Here is a 20,000-nt window from a genome sequence, read left to right as displayed (position 1 = left end):
CTCTCTCTCTCTCAGCAGAGCCTCACCTCCAGGTTCCAGGTCTGCTTCACGTACTCCCTCAGCATGTTGTCCCTCAGGTTGTCGAACACCCCGGCTCGTATGGGCATGTCGGCCGAGCGCAGGCAGGGCTTCCTCAGGGTGCACACCAGCCCGTCCGGGTCCTTGCTGTAGAACTCGCACAGCTCCGCCGGCCCGCAGTGGGGCTTCCCCCCGGAGATCCAGTAGGTGCCGTTGAGCTGCTTCTCGATGGGGTAGTGGTGGAACTCCAGGTTCCACACGATGGAGAGCACGTAGCCGCCGAGGCTGCGGAGACACTGTCGCAGCAGGAAGAGGCCGTCGGACATCCCCGCCAGCTTCAGCTGCTCCTCGGCCTCCGAGCGGCTGATGCTGCCGTAGAAGAACGGCAGCTCAGACGCAGGGTCCACAGTGAGGGCCATGGCCAGATGTGGGAGAGTCAAGGTGGGCTTTAGGCTTGGGAGTCCTGTCTGATGTAGGCAGGTGGTTTGGTGGACGGGATTGGAAAATTATGAAGGATCCTTGATGAAATTGACCTAAAGGTGGATAGAGGCAGAAATAGGTGCAGGAAATTATCGGCATTTATACAATAATAGCATTAAAATTAGGTTGAACGTTCGACATCAAGATTAGAGGAATGATGTTGGTCTAGTGGGCTAAGGTGTAAACAGTGCACTCACAACATAGATTTGAATCCCCCAGCCCCATGACATTTGACCTTTTGCTGTCAAACCCCAACCCCCCACCCCCCCCCCCCCCCCCATTGCCAAGAATTTGACCAGAATATGATGTGAAAACGTACAATGTGGTATATTCAATCAAATTTAGACAAGAAGCTCACCTCCTCGTGTGTGTGTGGCGTCGGGGTCAGCTAACAGGAACTGTCACAGATTTGTCGAGAGCATGGTGAGAGGTGCCATACGTGTGGACTGGATTTAAGTATTGAGCAAAGCACCCACACATTGAGACTGCGTGTGCTTGCAGACAAAACAGGTTGGTTTGTTTCGCAAAGCCACAACAGGAAGTTGCGCTCCGCCCTCGCACCCTCTTCTCACTCTTCCGTTGAACAGGTGCTTTTGGGTTCTAGATTATTCCCTCTGCTTCACAACAAGCTAACAAGTATGTTCCTTTTCCTTTGGATGTGGAGAATCGATCCTACTTCAAGCAGGTCGATGTGGCCCGCAAGGAGTCTGACGTATGACTCTTGTGGAGATGTCTGAGCTGGAGAGACGGCGTGGAGATCAGATTTGCGATCAAAGAGTTTTGTGTCGGTGTGAGATGTTTTTCCGTGATAACAAGGGGAAAATTCCCGTTAGAGGTCAAAACAGAAATTCATCGTAACTTTGAAGCACACTTCAGGTTACAACATGTGTGGCTGAGAGACCATTCATTGTGTGGCGTCTGGAAGAGAGAATGCAATAGAGCCAGAAAAGATTTTAAAAGAATCATATTGAACTATGAGAATGTGATGAGAGAGAGAGAGAGAGTCTATCAATGCAAATGAGGAAGCCGAGATTGAAGTGGAAAAATATCAGCGATTAGCTAGTAGGCTACGTGTGGATGACCTTAACACATCTTTCGCAATATCAATCGAATGAACAGCCAACTTTGGAAAATGAACACTATTATTTTCCATAGCGTTTGGAACTAATCACTCATCTTGGCAGCCGTGCCTTTGCCTCGCTGTTAGATGTCTGATCAGTTTCCACTTAGTTACCATGGGAACAGAAAGGGCTAGTTATTCTCAATGAAATGCACTATTAAGATTCGGAATTCAGCGTCTACCTGCCAGTTTGGGGTCATGTCATGTCGTTTTTTTGTTTATTTCTCAATTTCTCACCTCAGATGTAAAATCATCTAAGGAAACCTCAGCTTCCTGCGTGTGATGCTGCCCACATCCACAGTGGAGACTCACACCGACCGACAGCTAGATGCCACAAGTCACGAAGACGTCAACATGGCCTGAGGGTCTCCAACCCCATCTCACCGCAGCAAAGGCAGCCAGACCTCACGCATCAATCACAACAGGACACAGTGTACGCTATACAGCGGTGCTCCGGACCTGCTGAGATACAATAGAGCCAAGCCAGGCTTTGTGTCAGTGGTCGAAAGCTGTTTGCAGCCATGTTTCTGGGGATGTGTCAGTGAGCAACTAAAACGAAACGAAACTAAAAACTAAGCATGGACCCCAACAAACCCAACAAAACGGCAGAATTATGTGTATTTCTGAAGCACAAACCTTTCTAGAAATATCATTGGCTTTCTAGAAAGTAAACAACAATATATACCGGTATATATTTTTTTATTACAAAATGCAAATAATATCATTTTGATCAGAGAGCTTGTGAAATTGCAATGGTCGAGTCATCTCATTTGCGATTACCACAGCAGAATAAAATGTAGCTAATATCGAGATTCATTTTTCTGCCCCATTATACATATTGTTACATTTCTGTATTGCGATATATTGAATTTCAATATATTGTAACGTGTTTGGGTAATCCAAGTATTACCTGTAATGTGATGTGCAACCTAAGTGTCTGGATTGTAGCTAGGAACTAATGTGTGTGGGGTGTTCCTAGGGGAAACGGGGTATATAGGACCAGCGGCCGCTGTGCCGCGGGGAGTCAAGATACGGAGTGAGCGAGACCGGTTGTTATGTGCAGAGCTAGCTGTGTGAAGCTAGCTGCTAGGAGCTAACGAAGCCTGTGAATAAAGACCCTGTACCAACTACAACTCTCCGTTCCTTGGTGTATCAGCGATACGCTACATTGGTGTCAGCAAGTGAAGCGGTAGCGCCTCTGTTTTCGGTCGAGAGGAGAGAGTGAGGAGGAACAGCGGAGAAAAGTTGGAGATCAAAGGCTCGAGCGACCTAGCTGTAGCGAGCTAGCTGTGTGAGCTAGCTGCTACGAGCGCCACGTGTGATGGCGCGTCTAGAAGAAAGCCTGTCGGTGAACGGGAGAGAAGAAGGGCTGACGACAGAGATCAGCTCGAGGCTGGCGGGCATGGAGGCCCGTGTGTTGAAAGAAGTCAGACGGCTGGTGGAAGGAACTCCTGCCTGGGCAGTGGAGGTATTGCGGACGCTACGAGAGGTCGCGCAGCACGGAGAGAAGCGGACGGAGGAGACACAAAATAGACTGTGTTGGAACTGTGGAGAACCGGGCCACGTGGCGAGGTGGTGCCGAGGCGAGCCCGGGATACGGACCGGGTATGTGGGACAACGACATGGACAGCAGGGAGCCTGCTGGGCATGCGGCGCGATGGGACATTTAGCCAGAGAATGTCAAGAAGCTGTCGGGGATTGGAGGACAGCGAGAGAGGAGAGACAGGTGAGGCTTTGTTGGGCTTGCCAGTCGCCTGGACATTTGGCTGGAGACTGCATTAAGAGTGTGAACGCTGGAGGAGACACACAGCCGGGGGAGCAGCCCGAGCAACAAGCAGTGGAGCAGCCTGAGCAACAAGCGGCGGAACAGCGGGGCAGTATAGAGCCGATTGTTCTGGGCAGGAAAGGGACTGTTGAGCCGGCCCAGGCTAGCTGCTCTGTATGCCAGCCAGTGGTGGGGGAGATCGCCATCAGCGACGAGACCATCAAGATAATGGGAATCGTTTTGAACAGCCAGAGGGAAGTGAGCGACATCACCTGCAATGCTGTTACAGTGGGGGGAGCGGCACTCGTGTCCCCGGGGGAGCGAGAGGGGTCAACGCTGGAGGAGCCGGCCCAGCCAAGCCGCTACACAACCCCCACGGCTGCGCTGCAGAAAGTCGAGGTGGAGATCGACGCCGATGGTGTCCGCCCTGCTGTCCTCAACACGCCGCCCCCCTGAGGGAGCGGGACGGGAGGACGAGCGAGTGCAAGCGGTGGAGCCGACAGACGAGGAGAGGCACATCACGCATGTCAACGGGGGTGAGTGGAGACGCAGACAGATGGAGGATGCGGATATCGGTCCGGTGTATGCGTGGGTGGCGGCCGGACGCCGGCCCCCTGTGGAAGAGATTCACACATGTTCCGGGCCCACAAGGGGACTGTGGAACATGTTTTCGGACCTGCATCTGGGTGGAGATGGGGTTTTAGAGAGAAAGGGACACGGGAAAAGCGGGACTCAGTGGGTTGTACCCGGTTGCCTGCGAGAATTGGCACTGAAGGGGGCGCACGATGGCCCATACGGTGATCGGGGGCCCGAAGAGACACTCAGCCTCCTCCGTAGACATTTCTACTGGGGCAAACAAAAGGAGGACGTGCGGAGATACTGCAGTGCATGTGTGGACTGTGGAACACGGGGGGAAGACCGAGGAGAGTCACCCTGCGGAGGGCTAACCCCACTGGGGTTTGAGCAGGACTGATGTGCTTCAGATGGGACAGAAGCTTTAAAAAGAGGGGATGGAAATAGTGGTTGATGTGAAGATGAGTGTAAAGAGAAAAGAGGGAATGTAAATATTGGGGCTTGTGATAATTGAAATGTGGGTTGAATTTAAGGAATGGGAAAAGAAATGGAAATGGTGGTGGTGGAACGGAAATTGAAAGTGTGCTGAAAAATAAGAGGCAAATTGGGGGAATGTAAAATGTTGTGGGGTGGTGTGTTTTGGTACAGGGGGATATGTTGGGTTGTGGGTGTTAACGTGGGCGTTAACCTTATTGTTGGGTGAGGAGTATGTAACGTGTTTGGGTAATCCAAGTATTACCTGTAATGTGATGTGCAACCTAAGTGTCTGGATTGTAGCTAGGAACTAATGTGTGTGGGGTGTTCCTAGGGGAAACGGGGTATATAGGACCAGCGGCCGCTGTGCCGCGGGGAGTCAAGATACGGAGTGAGCGAGACCGGTTGTTATGTGCAGAGCTAGCTGTGTGAAGCTAGCTGCTAGGAGCTAACGAAGCCTGTGAATAAAGACCCTGTACCAACTACAACTCTCCGTTCCTTGGTGTATCAGCGATACGCTACAATATCATCACATCTTTTTTGTGTTCTTGGCAAAATAAATGAACTACCTCTGCATTAAGTAGACTAATGTAAAGGTCAGTTTTGGGATAGTTTTAGGACTTTTGTTGATGTGTGCAAAGTACGCCACCTCTCAAGTTATGCTGCATTATGCATACATTTTTGCTAATTTGCATTATGTCTGTGTATGTAATTCAGATGTACTGATATAATCTAACACAATCTATCAAGTAGAATACATATTAAACATTGTTGATAGAGGAATGTTTGTAATTTTTCATTCTCCAGTTTGAATGGCCAAGATATCAACAAAACCATAAAAGTGTCATCACATGGGCATTAAAGTTGAACATAAATATAACATCTTGCTTTGGACCCATGTTTGGACCTCCCTAATCCTCCACTATTGCAGGGATCTTTCTGATGAGGTTAGCAAACTTGCACTAAGATCTACTTCAGCAGAGAGAATACAGATACAGGTAGATCATTGATTCTCTTTGCGACCATCCCCTCTAACACATCATGAGAAGTGTATTAGCCCTGCTGATAGAATTGATAGCATTAACCACAGTTCATACCAAACTAATGACAGTTTCCCTACAAGACATTAAAGGGATAGTCCACATTTTTTAAAGTCTAGCCCTATTTGCTACTTACCAAAGATGATGTTGATTGGTATTATTTCTCAGCACAATCCATCCTGTTCCTCATAGTAGCTCTGGGAAGTTGTGCAAAAACGAAGCAAAGGTCACTGGGGTCACGGTCCTGTATGTACAAGCTGACTGAGGATCGCTAAAATTTCATCCACACTGCACAAAAGTAAATTTCAGTGAGTTTCAGTCAGCTTCTACATACAGGAGCGTGACCCCAGTGACCGTTGCTTCATTTTTGCACAACTTCCCAGTGCTACTATGAGGAACAGGATGGATTATGCTGAGAAAGAACTCTACCAATCATCATTGGCAAGTAGCAAATAGGGCTAGACTTTAAAAAATGTGAACTATCCCTTTAACACCATTTCAGCAACACCAGCTGCCCCCCCCCACCCACCGAATATCATCTCTAAGGCCTTTCTGCTTGACATGCCATGCCATGTGACAAAGGTCATGTGACATGCCATGCCATGTGACAAAGGTCATGTGACATGCCATGCCATGTGACAAAGGTCATGTGACATGCCATGCCATGTGGCAAAGGTCATGTGACATGCCATGCCATGTGACAAAGGTCAGGAGGAGCCTCTTTGTCATGTGACATGCCATGCCATGTGGCAAAGGTCATGTGACATGCCATGCCATGTGACAAAGGTCAGGAGGAGCCTCTTTTTTTAAATCACGTTTTTTCAGACTTCCCCCCCTTTCGCCCCAATTGTACTTGGCCAATTCCCCCTGATGTCCGGGTCGTTGCTCCACCCCCTCTGCCGATCTGGGCAGAGTTGTAGACTAGCACATGCTTCCTCCGATACATATGCAGTCACCAGCTGCTTCTTTTTCACCTGATAGTGAGGAGTTTCAAAGGTCAGGACAGGAGCTTTGAGCCCATAATGTTGTGGCTCTACGATATCCAATTATATACACGATACTAAGCCTGGGATGGTATATGCTCCAAGAGCCTCAGAGCGCTGATACTTCACAGAGAGTGCATATACTGTACAGTGAATACGTCCTTATTATTACAGATAAAAATATACTTTTGTGACTTAAGTATGCAGGTAGTGGTGTACTGAGCAGTGGAAAGAAAGTCGTATGAGTCATCGTTCACCCTGTTCTCTTCAAGTGGAGGAGTGCATGTCGACGGGCACGAGTGTTGTTTCCCACAGTGAAGGGTCGGGTACATTTTCCTGGCACGATTTTAGGGCCTCGGAACCCCTCGGAGGGCGAGGGGAACGCCATGAAATTACAGAGCAACTGTGAGCGGTCAAGCACTTCTATCCTGAAGAGAGTTGAATGTTACAGGAGAGCAATAGCCACCTCCACAGGGCGAGCTCAATGGTTTGAACGAGCATGAAAACGACATCAACTCTACAACCATGGCCTTCGTCATCACCCTAGATCTCTGCCTAGTTTTTGAGCTATGGATTCTGGAAGCGCATCTGAGAGACGGGGTTTTTTCCACAATCATCTTATGAAATCATTATGAAATCATCTTATGAAATCAACTGAGACAGGTTTTTCCCATAGGCCGTATAATAAATGGGGTTTTCCCCACTATCGTCGTATGAGATCAGATAAACTCATTGGAGTGTTGCAACCTTCTTATAAGAGCTCCAGACTCTTGTCAAATCTACCAAGATGCTTTGAAGCTGCTGTGGTGGCTTGAAGTGTCCCAGAGCACTATCAGGTTTTTGTTGGTTTTTCATTTCATTTGTCAGCTACCTACATTTTCAGAGCAACCAGCCGAATATTGGTAGTGACAGGTAGAACACAGCTATCAGCAGTAAACCTCTTACACTATACTGTGTAGATGTTTTCTCAAGCAAGCAGAAGCAAGTGAAAAACCAAATTGTCCTTTCCTCTTGAGAACCCAAAGATGATGAGCCTATGCCAGTGGTTCTCAAATGGGGGTCTGGGGACCCCCAGGGGTCCTTGAAGGGGGTTCCAGGGGGTCCCCAGCCAAAAGGGGGGTAATTTATTTTTGCTATAATTCCATTCATAAGTAACACAATGACTAATTTGGTCATGGGTTTTATACACTTTCTGTAATAAAACATCTAAAAGCATCAATCTTATTATCATATGGGGGTCCGTGGGACAAAATCCTATCAAATGGGGGTCCGTGGTCTAATTTCTGTCAGTTTAGGGGTCCTTCATGTGAAGAAATTCGAGAACCACTGAGCTATGCAACCTCTTTAATTGCTCTTTAGAACAAGAGCTTCAGCTGACAGAAACACTTAGACGTGACTCACAGCTGTAACACATACTTTAAAAACAATATTAATAGCCTAATTTTGGCAGTTGAATGTGACAAAGCTCGGCTGAACCTGCGGTGAACAGAGGAATAACTCTGCATGTTCACTGTGACGTGACTCATATAATGTACATTGAATCAATTGTTAACCCAAGCGTGGCATAGGATCAAATATTTATATTTGCACGGTGTAAATAGATATAGTGACCAGTCCATATCGGTCTGAATGATTAACACCGCATTCAGATTCAGAATTTCGTTTCTCTCTTTTATGGCGCAGAGAGATTCAAATGTTTATGTATTCCTTTGAATCAAACACCAGAGAGATCACAGCCTGAAGTCGGTCATGTGCAAAATGATATTGCTCAAAGACACTGAAACAAGAACGGACACTGTTGTCCCTGGAAATCAAGCAGTGTTTCTAAACGATAGCGGCCCGTACTGTTTAACATAACCTGTGTTCTCTGTCGATGATGCAATTGACTTCAATTCCAGAACATTCCAGTGATAGCTAAGCTGAGTTATTTTAGGTGATGGTTATTTTGGCTGTGCTAAACTTTATCAGGAGAACGCCGCCTGGGTTATGTTAATCAAAACATTCCTAGATACATACACCAACGTGTTTGTGTGGCGCAAATGTTGTCTTTCGAATGCTTTGAGACTGTGTAGGCATCTACCGAGACATATTGTCCTTCTTGTGTCTGCTCATGCATGGCCTGTGTAGGCATCTACCAAGACATATTGTCCTTCTTGTGTCTGCTCATGCATGGCCTGTGTAGGCATCTACCAAGACATATTGTCCTTCTTGTGTCTGCTCATGCATGGCCTGTGTAGGCATCTCCCGAGACATATTGTGTCCTTCTTGTGTCTGCTCATGCATGGCCTGTGTAGGCATCTCCCGAGACATATTGTGTCCTTCTTGTGTCTGCTCATGCATGGCCTGTGTAGGCATCTACCAAGACATATTGTCCTTCTTGTGTCTGCTCATGCATGGCCTGTGTAGGCATCTACCAAGACATATTGTGTCCTTCTTGTGTCTGCTCATGCATGGCTTGTGTAGGCATCTACCAAGACATATTGTCCTTCTTGTGTCTGCTCATGCATGGCTTGTGTAGGCATCTACCAAGACATATTGTGTCCTTCTTGTGTCTGCTCATGCATGGCTTGTGTAGGCATCTACCAAGACATATTGTCCTTCTTGTGTCTGCTCATGCATGGCTTGTGTAGGCATCTACCAAGACATATTGTCCTTCTTGTGTCTGCTCATGCATGGCTTGTGTAGGCATCTACCAAGACATATTGTGTCCTTCTTGTGTCTGCTCATGCATGGCTTGTGTAGGCATCTACCAAGACATATTGTGTCCTTCTTGTGTCTGCTCATGCATGGCCCACATTTTATGTCTTTTTGCCCCAAATTGGTCTTTGTGAAAAAGCCACTTTGGAGGCCTTCGCAGGGAGCTTTCTCAAATAACGTGTTTGTGTAAATTCATGTAGGCCATGACCACAAAATGAACACTTAAGTAGGGCAAGGACGGCCCTACTGTGTGTGACTGTTGATTTAATAACAACAACTAAAGAGGTGCACGTTTTTTTTCAATAAGTGGCAATCTGTATATCAGATCAGGGACCAACTGTCTCAACCTCAAATACCATTTCCTGCATCAATGGAAACTGCAAAGCATTTATTTAACAGCCTGTATATCTTCATCTGTTCTTATTGACACTTTGTGTAACTTCCTCCCAACTAAAATCAGCCTGTTGAGAATTCAATCTGAATTTCAATTAAGTTCAAAAGTGGGCATTTTTGATTTGCATTTTAAATGCCATAAACCCTGAGAGTAAGCACAGTAGAATAACATGCCTCACAGCTTCTGCTACTGCACTGTACAATTGCAATGATTGTAATAAATCCGCAGACGCGGTTTAATCCTCGTCCTTAAATAAAGTCCCTGTCAATCGACTGAAATAAACGTCAATTTTAAAATATTCTGGACTCAACCGTAACAGTCAGAGTCATAAAGCAACACAAACATAGGCTCCGTGAAAGCCTTATTCTCCTGTCCGGGCCAGCATTGTCATGGCTGCGGCTTGAACATTTTGCATTATGCTTCACTGGAGGACTAAAATACATCCAGTAATTTTAAGAAAAGTTAACAAGCAATAAATGACACACATAGACCTCTTGGGTGTGTCAAAACCGACCCATTTTTGGTTTCCTATTCCAAGGCACAATGAAAGCAGCTATTTATACAAATGTAATCTCTACTTTTGAAGCCACAGCAACAATGCATCGGCCTCACTGTGGCGGACACACTCGGTCTTTGTTCCAGCTAATGGGGACACAAAACCCCATTTTTAAAACGGACATTGAGACTGACTTGCTGTTGAGATTAAACAGATCAGAGTATAAATATCCCACAATTCTATTCACAAACGGATGAAGATTTCAACAGTGAGTCATATAAAATAAAATAAAACTCTCTGGTGGAGTTCTAGTTTGGCCATGAAGGCTGTGGGTGTTCACATTTAGGCCTAGGCTTAATTTACTAAAGCCCGGGTTCAGTGACACCCTTTAAAATGACCAAATTGAAGCACTTGGAAACCATCGTGCATGTGGCAGTTGGGAGTAGATGCTTAACTGAACAAATGCCCCTCTTTGTGTGAGAATCCAGAATATAATTGTACTGTAAGATTTTGGGACATAGGTTGGAGACAGACCTATATTTTCTCATATCATCATACACGCACACACGCACACACACACACACAACATCCTGTTATTTGGCGTTAAAGTTAAATCTATAACAAGCATGTCTTGAGATGTACTTACGTTTCACTGCTCCAGCTCAGCTCATAGGAGCAATGTTGTACCTTCAGAGAGGAAGGTAGTATATCTGCTGATCAGTGTTACAGGCGCAGGAAAAAGCTATTGGTTGGCTGTGACTAACGCACACACAAACACACACACACACACACACAAGCGCGCGCGCGCACGCACACACACACACACACACACACACACACACACACACACACACACACACACACACACACACACACACACACACACACACACACACACAGTGGCACGGAAACATCTCTGATCACTGATAAGGCAGCTCACATTTTGACAAGATTTTACAGAGTCATTCAACCAAGTCAGCACTCTCCAAAAAGCTGAGGCCTTTTACAAACCAAACCTTCCTTCCATCTGTAAAACGTAGGGTGCTTGACACTCGTTTCCAAACAGGACTGATATAGACTCAACATTCAAGATGTAAGATTCAATAGTTTATTTCAGGTTGTTAGGAATGTGTGCTCAGGATAGACCGACACAGCTACACACAGCACATCACCATAACATCAAAATGAAATAAACTATAATATTCCTATGGACTTATAGTGTCACTGTGATGGTTTAAATAATCAGGGGTGGGCAACTTGTGGCCCGCGGGCCCCCGACCCCACTCAGTGTGGCCCCTGGGTCAATTTGCATAAAAAAAAACAAAAAAACAAGGTGGACGTTTTTGGTTAGGTTAGACCACCCAAATCTGTGTTTTTAGAACATGACGCTAATGGCGTTAGCATTGTCCATCCACATACTGTTTAACATTAGCATTTGAGCTAACCCTATTGTAACAAACTATATCCAGGATGCACATTGCACATGCAACATTACTAATCTGATTAATATAACATATTTTGGTGATATGCCCCATCAAATTGCTGTAGCGGGCTGTTTTAAATCTAGAGCAAAGTTTCTGGTGTCATCTGAATGGAAGAATTACTAAATTTGAATAATGAAAAATATGAATGTTGGTATAATAATTTGATTACCAGTCCTTTTCATCAAATTAGTAGCTGTCATTGGGAGTGATGGTGTTACAGTAGACTACTGGTGGAAGTGCACAGTTACAATCTGGCCCTCTGGTAGCGAGGAACATTTTTTTGTGGCCCTCTCTATCATCAAAGTTGCCCATCCCTGGTTTAAATGTTATAGCAATACCCCCCCCCCCCCCCCCCCGCCCTCCTATATCGCTTTCTTTAATTTTCCTCATAGGGACTTAAGTGTGTCTCAGTGGCACTCAGTAGTGAGTTATAAGTGACCATAATGCAATTTGTTTTTATCTCCTATGTAATCACTGTAATGTTCCTGCAAGGACTTCTACTTTTGATGTGGTAATAAACTTTATTAGAAGATTACTATAGTTATTTTTTGTTAGAGCGCCCACATGCAGTACAAAATTATAGCAGTACTGCCCAGCCCCTCCCCTCCCCACTTCCCTGACAACAGCTGCGGGATCCTGTTGCGTCAAGTCAGCCAAAGATTGTCGAAGTAATACGGGAAATTACCAGATTTTGCCTTCAAAATAAAAGTCGACGAGAAACAGTAAAATATACTTTATCAATGCGGTAGACATGATGCATCGCATCGGATTAGGAACAATTACCCCTTTTCAGAATGCCGTATATTCAGATCATCCAACCTGAATCCAGCATCCTTTCCCAGACAAGCACGGGTGACAATTCTCTCTCAAGCCACAAAGAGGTCGTCCAAGATGGACTTTACAAGTGTCACACCGACATTTCAAACTCACCGACAGTTACGACAGTCTTGCAGTCTTGCGTGCTATGGTATTGAAAGTCAGCGAAGCTGATAAACATTTTTTTTAATTATTTTTCATAAACGTGTGGACCGGGGTCGATCCTTTCTAAAGAACACTTAAAGATGGTGCCGGGCCGGCACAGGCCTGAACTGTGGTTTAGAAAGAATCGACCCCGGTCGACACATTTATAAAAAAAAATATATATATATATATCAGCCTCACTATATATATCTAGCTGACCGGAGCTTCACCGTTTAGCTTGGGGATGTCCTTTCTACACTAGCCCCCCTCACCTGTGGGGTCCCCCAAGGCTCTATACTCGGTCCTATCCTCTTCCTGTTGTACATCTTACCCCTAGGGGAAATCCTGGCCAAACATAACATCTCTTTCCATTGCTTCGCTGATGACATCCAGCTATATATCTCCCCCTCAAGGTCGTGGGGCAAGCTGCACTCCAGCCACTTCTCGACTGTCTGGCTGACATCAGAGAATGGTTGGGCGCTAACTTCCTCAACCTCAATGAGAGCAAGACGGAGATCATCATCTTTGGGAAAACCCCTCCGGCCCCCTCCACTGATGCCCTAGGCCCCCTTGCCTCTAATATCCGGACCTCTGTCAGAAACCTTGGCGTGATCCTCGACAGTGCTTTCAAGTTCGAGAAGCAGGTTAGTGCAGTGGCGAGGAAAAGCTTTTTTCACCTGAGAACCCTAGCCAAGACCAAGGCCTACCTGCCCCAGAGGGACCTAGCCACAGTTATACATGCCTTCATAACATCACAACTGGACTATTGCAACGCCTTGTATACTGGTATCGGCCAATCACAGCTTCGTCGCCTACAGTTGGTCCAGAATGCAGCCGCCCGACTCCTCACCTGCACAAAAAAGCATGAGCACATCACCCCGGTTCTTGCATCACTCCACTGGCTCCCTATCCGATACCGCATCGACTTTAAGCTTCTGCTCATCACTTACAAATCCCTCCATGGTCTAGCCCCCACATACCTGTCCGATCTCCTACACCACCATACCCCCTCCAGAGCACTACGGTCAGCTGACCACCTGCTTTTGGAGGTGCCCAGGTCCAGGTTAAAAACCAGGGGGGACAGAGCCTTTGCAGTAACAGCCCCTAGACTCTGGAACTGCCTCCCTCTCCGCATCCGTGCAGCTCAGACTCTGGACACTTTCAAGTCCCACCTGAAGACCCACCTTTTTGAACCAGCCTTTAAATAAAGCCCTCAGCCACCTTTTTAATCTTCTTTTGCTTTCCTATGCTTGATGTATTTTAACCGTGTAGCTAGTCAATGTCTTTTAACTCTTCTATTTATTTTATTATATTTTTAACGCTTTTATATAGCGTATATCATTTGTTTATGCCTCTTGCACTTTATGTGAAGCACTTTGGTTGCGGCTCAGCCGCTTGTAAATGCGCTATACAAATAAAATTGACTTGACTTGACTTGACTCACTGACTTTCAATAGCCTAGCCGAGCACGCAAGACTACAAGACTGTTCCGTAACTGTGGGTGAGTTTGAAATTTCACCGGTGCCACACTTGTAAAGTAGCTACATCATCTTGGACGACTTGTCTGGGAAGGCTGGATTCAGGTCGGATGATCTGAATATACAGCGTTCTGAAAAGTTCTAAGGAACAATTAGGCCTACGTCACTGCTGCGGGTTTAAATTGAAATGTTTCGAGTGGGACAGCCATTACCCCGCTAGCCGGGCGCTTCTCGCTCATACTGAGCACATTAGCGCCTGGCGAACGTCACGCATTTCCCATCAAACACTGTGCCATTTTCACGTCTAGGTCTAATCGTGCATTCCTTTATAACTGGGGACTGGTAATCTTACGACTTCAAAGGTCATGAGCTGGGCGGTGACGTCATCAGAGCTGGTATTTCCCATTCCAAACTCGTAAGAGCCTCAGCAGCCCCAACCTAAAAAATCCAAGATGGCTGCGCCGCGCAACAACAGTAGTAGTAATCGTAGTAATGTTGTTTAGCACTTCTGTTTTGTTTGTGTCTCATTAAATCAGCTGTACACACAGCACTGCCTAACTTCTATCTGTGTGGACATGAGGCTGGAATGCACGATTATGGTGCGTTCCTTTATCGCAAAATAACTGGGATGTGGAGGCTAAATGACATCACATCCGTTTTGTTAGCGTTCCATTTGCAGAAAACTTGAGCTGGGAAGTTCACTGTTCATTGGTCAGATCCAGTCGCTAGCCAGGCTAGCCATTGTTAGCCATTGTTAGCAATAAATTTGACAACATGGCATTTCGCGGCAATTTGCGCATACAAACACTGCAGCCTCATGTCCACACAGATAGATGTTAGGCAGTGCTGTGTGTACAGCTGATTTAATGAGACACAAACAAAACAGAAGTGCTAAACAACATTACTACGATTATACTACTACTGTTGTTGCGCGGCGCAGCCATCTTGGATTTTTGAGGTTGGGGCTGCTGAGACTCCTACGAGTTTGGAATGGGACATACCAGCTCTGATGACGTCACCGCCCAGCTCATGACCTTTGAAGTCGTAAGATTACCAGTCCCCAGTTATAAAGGAATGCACGATTAGCCTCCACATCCCAGTTATTTTGCGATAAAGGAACGCACGAGAAATGCCAGCTCCTACCTGAGCCTTCACGTGAAGTGAAGACGCTATCCGATGCAAAACATCCTCTTCTTTTAATGACATAGTTGTTGCATCCAAATTGTTGCATAAAATCCACTTTTCTGTCTTTCAAAAACCGAAAAGCATTTATCTGGAGCACAAAACGGATGCGACGTCATTTAGCCTCCACATCCCAGTTATTTTTGCGATAAAGGAACGCACCATTAGCACTTATGTATTCAAAGTAGAGCAGGCATCCATCCACCTTATGGGGCTGCAGCAAGAAGCAGACAATATTTTATTTTGAAGGTTGTAACCGGAAGTGTGCTCGTGTTTACTTTGAGGTGTCTTGACCACGGTGCGGCTCCTCCAGGGTCCTGGGAGAAGAGGTTGAGTCTCCACACAGTCACCCGCTCCCTCCTCTCCTCTCCTCTCCTCTCCTCTCCGTTCCGCTCCTCTCCTCCAGCCTGCAGACCGCTGCTGAGGACGGACTGGGGCACACATACACCGGACACTCCTGCCAAGGGGAACCGGAGTGGATTTCGCTACAGGGCAGGTAGGGCAGACATCCCACAACGTGAATTTCTCTTTTCTACGCACAACTCGTGAAGAAAATGGTCATGACATGATGAGCGCGAGCGCCTCTCCTCCTGTAGTCTCATTTCTCCTATGAATCCTCCTGCAGGGACTCGTGCAGGAGTGTGGTGCTTGCTACTGAGTTTACAGCAAGTTTATCTACAGTCTATTTACACTTTGTAGTATTTTATGGTACTTTTCATCGTCTACTATGGTATCATAATATTCCTATAATATTAGGCTACTCTAGGGACTTTACTGTTTTGTTGTTGTGATTTTTGTAGGCTATAGGATCCTTATAACATTTATCCTAGAATTATACTGGAGCTGTGTTTCTTCAGGGCGGTCTTTTAGGTGGGGTTTAGTTTATTTTAAGAAATAATGCGACTTTAATTGTGTGCTAATGTATGTCTGGCCTCATTGGCTCATCACAGACAGAGTGCAGCAGCCTGATGAGCGAATGATGTGACAGGCTCAGGTAACTGAAGTGAAGGGTGGCATTGTGCCCTCCACCGGCTGGGGGAGCAGCTCAACACAACCAGGAAGGGCAGCAAACATTGGCAAGAAGTACCCAGTAAAACTGTCAACTCTATATAATATATCCTCCTACAGGAATGATAGGGATACCAAAGGAGATAAGAATACCTTCAAGTATGATATGATCATCATAACTTCACCATCAAGTTACTATAAGTAGCCTAGCCGATAGGAATAGTGATACCAAAACTCTGAACTGTATAATATCCTGTAAGAATCAGATTGATATCAAAGGAGAAGGAGATCAAGAATATCATAAAGTATGATAAGTAAACTGTACACTATAAGTCCTTAGGAATATTATAGTGAAGTATGATAGTGATTTTTCATTCGTGGTAGCCTATTGTATCATAAGTAGCCGACAGTAATGTACACATTCACACGATTCATATTTATGCAAAAAATTATCTGTATTCAAATCTGTGGTGCAGTAGAAACAGAAACCGTAGAAATGATAGATGATGAGATAGTTTGATAAATGTATGTCTACTTTGCAAGATCCTGCAGGTTCCTGCATGCCTACTTTTATCATGGAACCCTGTTTATAATTCATCTTAAAGGGAGATACCAGCTTTGGCTCATAACAGTTTTGGTCATGTCTTTGTAGTCGGCATCGGCTACTGGCAGTCTGGCACACATGCTACCATTGGTTTGGTCTCTCCGGTCTTCGGATTTACACCGACCATATATGACGAAAACAAATTCGCTTTTAAATGTGTAAGAATCCATTTAATATGTGCTAACAAAGCATGGAGCATGCGAGCGTAAAAAAGTAGCACGTCTGTCTGCAGAGAGGAGGACACAACCATCTGCACTGTGTTCTTAATGCTGCTGAGCCATTCACTTCATGTCGAGTCAGCTCTCTCTCTCACAAAATATTGTTTCAGACTTGAGAGGCTCATTTTCAGAGTGAGGGGAGCGCATCCTAGGCTCTCCGCAAGGCCCCAAGGCCCGGCCTGTTTATGTTCCCACTTTTCATCTGCACACTGTTTATTTGGGGAAATTGAGATAGGAATGCCTGCCCCCCCCCCCCCCCCCCTCTCTCTCTCTCTCTCTCTCCTCCACCAGTGAAAGAGACAGACAGTGAGAGAGAGAGAGAGAAACAGAGAGAGTTTAGACTGAGATGTTTCCCTCCATTCCTGGTCTTATGTCGATCACCTCATCTGTTGTTGGGTGCACAGGGTTTGATGTGGAGATCCTTGTTGGGTGCACAGGGTTTGATGTGGAGATCCTTGTTGGGTGCACAGGGTTTGATGTGGAGATCCTTGTTGGGTGCACAGGGTTTGATGTGGAGATCCTTGTTGGGTGCACAGGGTTTGATGTGGAGATCCTTGTTGGGTGCACAGGGTTTGATGTGGAGATCCTTGTTGGGTGCACAGGGTTTGATGTGGAGATCCTTGTTGGGTGCACAGGGCTTGATGTGGAGATCCTTGTTGGGTGCACAGGGTTTGATGTGGAGATCCTTGTTGGGTGCACAGGGTTTGATGTGGAGATCCTTGTTGGGTGCACAGGGTTTGATGTGGAGATCCTTGTTGGGTGCACAGGGCTTGATGTGGAGATCCTTGTTGGGTGCACAGGGTTTGATGTGGAGATCCTTGTTGGGTGCACAGGGTTTGATGTGGAGATCCTTGTTGGGTGCACAGGGTTTGATGTGGAGATCCTTGTTGGGTGCACAGGGTTTGATGTGGAGATCCTTGTTGGGTGCACACAGGGTTTGATGTGGAGATCCTTGTTGGGTGCACAGGGTTTGATGTGGAGATCCTTGTTGGATGCACAGGGTTTGATGTGGAGATCCGTGTTGGGTGCACAGGGTTTGATGTGGAGATCCTTGTTGGGTGCACAGGGTTTGATGTGGAGATCCTTGTTGGGTGCACAGGGTTTGATGTGGAGATCCTTGTTGGGTGCACAGGGTTTGATGTGGAGATCCTTGTTGGGTGCACAGGGTTTGATGTGGAGATCCTTGTTGGGTGCACAGGGTTTGATGTGGAGATCCGTGTGACTCCGTCCGTCCGGCGTTTGCGAGGCACTTTTGAGGGAGTGATTGCTGCCAGAGCCACCGAAACACCACATCCAACTTGTGACAATCATCTCAGGAGGTTTGATCCCACAGCCTCATAGTCCTGGTAGTCCTGGTAGAAAGAGAGAGGCCACACTGCCACATTCCCTTGAGCGTAATGAAATAATAAACTGAGCCTAAACCTGATTCATGAGCTATTCTCTGATCAAAGTGCAGACAGTGTGTGTGTATATACATAATATGTGTGTATGTATGTATGTGTGTGTGTGTGTGTGTGTGTGTGTGTGTATATACATTTATGTGAGTGTGTGTGTGCCCCCGTGTGTGTGTGTGAGAGAGAGTGAGAAAGACAGAGAGAGAGTGGGGGAGTGCTAGACTTTGTATGGCGTTTGAAGCAAAGCAAGGGACACTTAGCATCTGTTCGCTCCACACAGACTTGACTTTGAGCCGGTCATATGGCTTTGATTAGTGTGCTAGTTTTCGGCTAGCTAGACTCTCCTTGGCAACGGTTGAAGACAAGGACAGTATAGATAATAGTTACAGCCGCGCCGCGCTGTGCATCCCACACACACCCACACACACACACACACACACACACACACACACGCACCACATGAAAAGCACCGGTCACTATAGCAAGATGACACGCTGAAAACAAACAAAACAACGCCATCAACAACATCAACAACAACAACAGCAACGTGTCAAAACGCTTCTGGTTCCACTGACTTGATTACATCCTGTCAGGAGGTCTCCTCAGCTATATGCTAGATGTTCCTCTAGCTGTGAGGAGGTCTCCTCAGCTATATGCTAGATGTTCCTCTAGCTGTCAGGAGGTCTCCTCAGCTATATGCTAGATGTTCCTCTAGCTGTCAGGAGGTCTCCTCAGCTATATGTTAGATGTTCCTCTAGCTGTCAGGAGGTCTCCTCAGCTATATGTTAGATGTTCCTCTAGCTGTCAGGAGGTCTCCTCAGCTATATGTTAGATGTTCCTCTAGCTGTCAGGAGGTCTCCTCAGCTATATGCTATATGTTCCTCTAGCTGTCAGGAGGTCTCCTCAGCTATATGTTAGATATTCCTCTAGCTGTGAGGAGGTCTCTTCAGCTATATGTTAGATATTCCTCTAGCTGTCAGGAGGTCTCCTCAGCTATATGTTAGATGTTCCTCTAGCTGTCAGGGGGTCTCCTCAGCTATATGCTAGATGTTCCTCTAGCTGTGAGTGTGAGGAGGTCTCCTCAGCTATATGTTAGATATTCCTCTAGCTGTCAGGAGGTCTCCTCAGCTATATGTTAGATGTTCCTCTAGCTGTCAGGAGGTCTCCTCAGCTATATGTTAGATGTTCCTCTAGCTGTGAGGAGGTCTCCTCAGCTATATGCTAGATGTTCCTCTAGCTGTCAGGAGGTCTCCTCAGCTATATGCTAGATGTTCCTCTAGCTGTCAGGGGGTCTCCTCAGCTATATGCTAGATATTCCTCTAGCTGTGAGGAGGTCTCCTCAGCTATATGTTAGATGTTCCTCTAGCTGTCAGGAGGTCTCCTCAGCTATATGTTAGATGTTCCTCTAGCTGTGAGGAGGTCTCCTCAGCTATATGCTAGATGTTCCTCTAGCTGTCAGGAGGTCTCCTCAGCTATATGTTAGATGTTCCTCTAGCTGTCAGGGGGTCTCCTCAGCTATATGCTAGATATTCCTCTAGCTGTGAGGAGGTCTCCTCAGCTATATGTTAGATGTTCCTCTAGCTGTCAGGAGGTCTCCTCAGCTATATGCTAGATGTTCCTCTAGCTGTCAGG

At 46.3% G+C, this 20,000-nt stretch overlaps 1 protein-coding gene across 2 annotated transcripts in view; it reads right to left on the bottom strand.

Annotated features, from left to right (window-relative positions):
• The window catches only part of zap70 (zeta chain of T cell receptor associated protein kinase 70), a 21,801-nt gene extending 11,014 nt beyond the window's left edge, over positions 1–10,787 (bottom strand). The window contains exons 1-2 of one of the 2 annotated variants that reach the window (XM_083647921.1): positions 10,687–10,787; positions 27–551 (exon numbers count right to left, since the gene is read on the bottom strand). In XM_083647921.1, the coding sequence (XP_083504047.1) occupies positions 27–437 (411 nt within the window). In that variant the 5' untranslated portion in view covers positions 438–551; positions 10,687–10,787. Of the gene's footprint in view, positions 1–26; positions 552–856; positions 961–10,686 lie in introns of those variants that run through there. The other variant, XM_083647920.1, reaches the window with a different exon arrangement.
• Between the last annotated feature and the right edge of the window lie 9,213 nt (positions 10,788–20,000).

This window comes from Poromitra crassiceps (genome assembly GCF_964638095.1).
Source record: "Poromitra crassiceps genome assembly, chromosome: 12".
In the NCBI taxonomy this organism is placed as follows: Eukaryota; Metazoa; Chordata; class Actinopteri; order Beryciformes; family Melamphaidae; genus Poromitra; species Poromitra crassiceps.
Note: the sequence above shows the minus strand (reverse complement) of the source record. Positions and strands in the feature narration are given on the sequence as shown.